This window comes from Austrofundulus limnaeus, unplaced genomic scaffold (assembly GCF_001266775.1).
Source record: "Austrofundulus limnaeus strain Quisiro unplaced genomic scaffold, Austrofundulus_limnaeus-1.0 Scaffold1094, whole genome shotgun sequence".
NCBI lineage: Eukaryota > Metazoa > Chordata > Actinopteri > Cyprinodontiformes > Rivulidae > Austrofundulus > Austrofundulus limnaeus.
In genome coordinates, this window is record NW_013953496.1 from 66,701 (window position 1) to 72,654 (window position 5,954).

The 5,954-nt window shown below is 40.1% G+C and overlaps 1 protein-coding gene across 1 annotated transcript in view; it reads left to right on the top strand.

The window, feature by feature from the left end:
• The window catches only part of snx25 (sorting nexin 25), a gene marked incomplete in the record, with an annotated part of 55,293 nt that overhangs the window by 32,693 nt on the left and 16,646 nt on the right, over nt 1-5,954 (top strand). The window contains 4 exon segments of the mRNA XM_014030646.1: nt 1,921-2,070; nt 3,871-3,993; nt 4,108-4,272; nt 4,812-4,943. Of these exon segments, the coding sequence (XP_013886100.1) occupies nt 1,921-2,070; nt 3,871-3,993; nt 4,108-4,272; nt 4,812-4,943 (570 nt within the window).

Here is a 5,954-nt window from a genome sequence, read left to right on the forward strand (position 1 = left end):
TGTGTTTGGAATCACCTGCTTCGTTTTAAGGTGGTAAAACAAATTGTTTATATTTATTCTTTCTACAGACTTTGTAGATTACTTTTTCTGCACTCCACGTGTTTAATCTGTGCGCGCTCCGGCGGGGTGACAATCATCACGTTTATGCTTTTTAAAAATTTTTTTTTAATTTTTTTGTGAAAGACAGTCTGTCAGCCCTTCCCACAGCTCTTCCGCRCTGTACAAGGAGACAGTACTGCGTTATGACCGCAGGAGAAACAAGGTCCAGACTCAGAGAGCTTTTCTGCATCCCACCTTAGCACTGACTTCACCTGCACTGACTGTCRTCTCGCTGCATCACCATGTGCCGCGGGGCGCGCTCCTCCCACTGCAGGCGCACCATCACGTAAACATGTAAACAGTGGTCCGGATAAGTTATGTTTTTTTCCCCTCTTCATTTGCGCTCTCAGCCACGCTGCTTCCCGCTTCCTCTGTTTTGACTCCAGCTGGTTACGTCATCAAAAAKTATTGCGCGGTTGGCCGGTAGACTACAGATCTCTATCATAGGACAAATTTATATCGTTTCTACCGTATATCGTTTATATCACGCTTTCCTAGTCATCATTATGTTGAACAGCAGAAGGTATGACTGTCAATGAATCACAACACATGATCTATCCAACAGCACCCCTCCCAGATAAACACTCTTATTGTGAAGGTACACATCCTGCTGACTGTTGCTTTGGGTCACGGTTCTGATTTCCCACAATGCTTTGTGTCTGCTTACGTAGCAGGAAGGCAACAGCAAAAACAGTCAACGTTTGTAATCCATACTAAAATTTTGTATGTATTGATTTATTTTACTTTACAAGCGGAGCTCCTTTTTAAAAAAAATAAAGTTTAAATGTTGGAGCTCTAAAGCAATCAGCCAACGGTGTTAGAGACTCAGAAATGATTTAAAGATGTTATGCTGGTGAAGACTGACATCTAGTGGTCAACTGGAGCAACTACATGGAAAACTTTCTAATCCAGGTAGAAAAAATCAAAAAGAAAAAATCAGTAGGTCCTCTGGATGGTTCTTCTTTAGTGAAACATTTTGTCTTTCCTCCAAGAGACTTCTTCAGTCTGAGGAGTTTCAGGTGAATTGGAAAACTTTAAAATCCAAGCTCTTATTTCGAAGGGAAGATAGTTTCCTGTACTCGTGCTTTCGTTTCCCGTCATAGATCAAATCCGTCATGTACCCAGAATGCATCACTTCAGTTTTCCCAATAAACAGTTTTAATTACTTTATTGATGCTTCTTTAATGAAAAATCTACAACAGACAAAGAAGCAGCCGAACTAACAATCCTCAACAACTTTTAAATTTTTACACCAGGAGCTAAAGGTCTGTTTCAGGAAATCACATCCCCAGCAATCAGTGGTTGTAGGATTAAGTTGTAGAAGAGTTCATACACCACTAGTTGGCAGTGTTGTACATATATTGTACATGAATTGTCATCTACTAAGTGTCAAATTGAACTTGTGCTTTAAAATTAGCTTCTGCTAATTTTTCTATGACAAAAGTGTTTTTGAAGTTGCGGACCTAAATATTTTCACAAGCGCTTTAGAAATTCTGGAACTAATTTTTGGATTAGCGCTGCCCACCACTGAAAACAAGACTAATTAATACATTTCCATCTTGTTAAAGAGCTGTCCAGGCCAGTTTCAGAGGGGTCCTACTCTTTAAAATCAACTGGTTTTACACTATTCAGTGTCTAAAATCTGAATGCCAATTGTGTTCAAGGCTGTAGTGTTTAGTGTCTGTAATTATTTCATGCTGCARTTTATGCACATTCTTACAGCTAAATGATGTTTACATGTGAAGCACTGCATGTTGTTTTGTATGTGAAAGCAGAGGAAATGCAACTCTAAAGAGGTAATTGTTATTATTTATCTGGCAGAATGAGGTGCCCCAGATTGTTGGGGAAATCTATCAGAAGTTCTTTGTGGAGAGCAAAGAAATTCCAGTGGAGAAGGTTCTCCTGAAGGAGATCCAGCAGAGCCTGGTGGGAAACAGAGGAACTCAGGTGTTTGTCCGGCTGCAGGAGCAGGTAAACCTGGAGCTAATTCATCTACAGACTAAACTCTACCCCACAAAACTGAATCAATAAATGTCTTCTCTGTGCACAAACAGTTGTGCTAAGTTCTTACACAAGTTCTTTGATGATCCTTATAAGATTTAATTGACTGTTTTTTATAAGATTAGCTGAACCTGTTGTAAAGATGACTGTTTTCTAACAGCCTCGGACAGCGGAGCAGTGTAGTTCACCCACAGGAACACACCCACAAACTTCTGACCAACCACACAATACTGAGCACACATCCTGCAGGACCCCAGCTCCTCCAGGGGGTAAAGCACAAGAGGGCTCCTAGCAGGGGATGGGAGGAAAAAATGTGCAGTTTACATTATTTTTTAAAATTATTATGAAGTTTATTCATTTAAAACAAAACAACATAAATTCAACAAACAACAACAAAAAACCCCAAATCAAATTAAATGAAATGTAGCAGAAAAAGAAAAGAATCTTATGATTTCTGCCCCTTTTTCTTAAATAAATTCAAAAAAACAAAGGTTTAATTCCTTCTTGAGTAACAATTCATGACTTATACTCATAAATATTTCTCCACCAGATTTACCTTTATCATTTTCTTATATATACACATTGATCTGGGTTTTTTAACGTTATCCTCCAGATTATTCCATAATTTAATTCCCTGGACTGAAGTACTTCATTCCTTCAAACTGGTTCTAACTTTAGGTTTGACAAACATTTCAATCCCYCTCAAATTGTAACAACTCACTCTTTTAACAAAATGTAACTGGATGTTTAAAGGTAATGTATTTTTATTGGCCCTATACATGACTGATAAAATACTAAAATCAACCAAATCATAGAATTTCAATAAGTTCAACTGATGGAACAGTGAATTTGAGGAGTGATAGTAATGTCTTCTTCTAACAATTCTTACAGCTCTTTTCTGTCAAATAAAAACAGGATTTGTTATTGTTTTACACGCTTTCCCCCAAACATCAACACTATAAATTAAGTGTGTAACAGTTATTGCATTATACAACATAAACGGTACTTAATCTTTAAATAAGTCCTTTACTTTGTACAACACTGCAATGGATTTGGCTGTTTTTGTTCTTAAATGGTTTATGTGAGGTCTCCATGTCAGACCCTCGTCAGTGATGACAGCAGAAACCTCACTGACTCTACCGCTATCGACACCATCAACACTGAACGGAACATCAACAGTTTTCTTTCTGTTACTGAATATCATATAATTAGTTTTATCTAAATTTAATGATAATTTATTAAGTTTAAACCATGTTTGTATTTTAGCAAATTCTGTTTGCATCATTACCAACATCTGTTCTATATTTTTAGCGAAACAAAAAAAAATGTAGTGTCTGAAAATAAAACACATTTGAACAACCCTGACACATTTACTAAACCATTCACCTATAAAATGAATAACTTTGGCCCAAGTACAGAACCTTGAGGCACTCCACATGTGATATTACCCAGTTCAGAGCTTATATCATTTACATCATGCAGCCGTGTCTGCAAGACACAATATCTGATGTCTAATGGACAATAAATCAGACAGTTTTTTATTTTTATTGTAATTCAGATAAATGAATCTTAAATTGTGAAACCAACAGGAACACTCAGCACTGATCTCATCCTTTTCAGGACTCTGATCTGTCAGATGTAGGCGGAGCACTAAGGGTGCATGGAAAACATCTTTTCTGTTGGTTTCAGTTTGTTCTGATGCTTTGTTTGTTATAAATCCTCCCTGGGCCCTCATGTTTCTGTAAACCTGCTGTGTTTAACTGCTCTCAGGTGACGGAGACGATGAGGGAGCGTTACTACCCCTCCTTCCTGGTTTCTGACCTCTACCACAGGCTGAGACGAGACGAGGCTCACAGCCAGTCCCAGGGTAGCCCAGAGGAGAAAGGAGATGTGGTCAGCTCAACACACATGTTTAATAAAACCATTTACACACGCACAATGTTGTCTGCAGACATGTGTTTATCCTTGTCAACAAACCTGCTTCTCTTTGTGTGTGTGTGTGTGCAGGGCCAGGGTCTGGATGCTGGTGAAGATGTGTGTGATGAAGGAACTAAAGGAATCAATGAGCAGGCCAGCTATGCTGCTACAAAGCTCTGCCAACTTTACGACAAACTGGAGTACAAGCGCCAGGCGTTGGGCTCCATCCAGAACGCTCCTAAACCAGACAAGAAGGTAGAAACCAGGCCTGAGGTCCTTCCTAACACTGCTTTACTTCAGCTCTTCTTCTTTACTTCAGCTCTTCTTCTTTACTTCAGCTCTGCTTCTTTACTTCAGCTCTGCTTCTTTACTTCAGCTCTTCTTTACTTCAGCTCTTCTTCTTTACTTCAGCTCTTCTTCTTTACTTCAGCTCTTCTTCTTTACTTCAGCTCTTCTTTATTTCAGCTCTTCTTTATTTCAGCTCTTCTTTATTTCAGCTCTTCTTTATTTCAGCTCTTCTTCTTTACTTCAGCTCTTCTTTCCTTCAGCTCTTCTTCTTTACTTCAGCTCTTCTTTATTTCAGCTCTTCTTTACTTCAGCTCTTCTTTCCTTCAGCTCTTCTTCTTTACTTCAGCTCTTCTTTACTTCAGCTCTTCTTCTTTACTTCAGCTCTTCTTTACTTCAGCTCTTCTTCTTTACTTCAGCTCTTCTTCTTTACTTCAGCTCTTCTTTCCTTCAGCTCTTCTTCTTTGCTTCAGCTCTTCTTCTAACCACAGCGTGACTCTTCTTTGTAGATTGTCAGCAAACTGAAAGAAGAAATCGGAGCCATGGAGAAGGAGCACAGTGAGCTTCAGCAGCATATAACACGGACCGACTGGTGGTGTGAGAACCTGGGCCACTGGAGGGCAAACATTACCACTGCTGAGGTAACTGGATTCAGACTGGTCACAAACAGAACCCACAAATGACCCGTAATAAGGCTTCAGTTGTCTGTCACTGTAAAGATGGGTGTTTGGTAGGGCAGCAACTAACGATTATTTTAATAATCCATTAATCTGACGATTATTGTTTTCGATTAATCGATTAATCAGCCAAATCATTAATTCATTTAATTCCTGTATAAATTAGGGATGCAAGTTATCGATTAATAAATTAATCTGAAGTTGATTTAAACAAGCTGAGAAAAGCTGCGTCACACAGCAGTATCTGTTCAGTGTCGGAGTTAAACAAGCTGAGAAAAGCTGCGTCACACAGCAGTATCTGTTCAGTGTCGGAGTTAAACAAGCTGAGAAAAGCTGCGTCACACAGCGGTATCTGTTGTCCTCCCGGGGTAATGCTGGCTCTGAAGCTGTGGTGTCTTCTTCACGTAGCAGTCCAGCCTTTCAGAACCCACTGGTGATGGTGGACTCATTCACTCTGCTCCACACTGTTAGGATCCACTGGTAGACATCAGGAAATGAAGCTCTTCACATTCGGCCAGTTTTTGTGAATGATTTATCTCCGTCAGTCATCCAAGCCTCCATTCAGCCCTGAGTGCTGCTTTAAATGCACGATTCACACTGATGTCCAGGGGTTGTAAAAACKTTGTTGTACCTCCAGGAAYAACAGCAGGAATTGAGTTTGTTTTCTTGATGGCTGCTTTCACCGAATCCATGATGTGGGCCCACATACTGTCCAATATCGTGTCTGTTGAAGATCCGTCGTGTCRTGTCTGCTACTAGCTAAAACAAAATGGTGCTACACCTCCGGCTACAGTATGGTCACTCGGCTGTTGACCGGTCGACGCGCAGTCTTGATTGTTCGGCGTTTGTTTTTCACACTGACCTTTCATAGTTCCCCTGAGAAACCCCGAGCCGAGCTTCTGGGGAAGCCCTCCCGCTCCAGCATACGTCACTGCATGGGATTCCTTCCCCGGGGAGTGCAATGAGGAAAAAAAA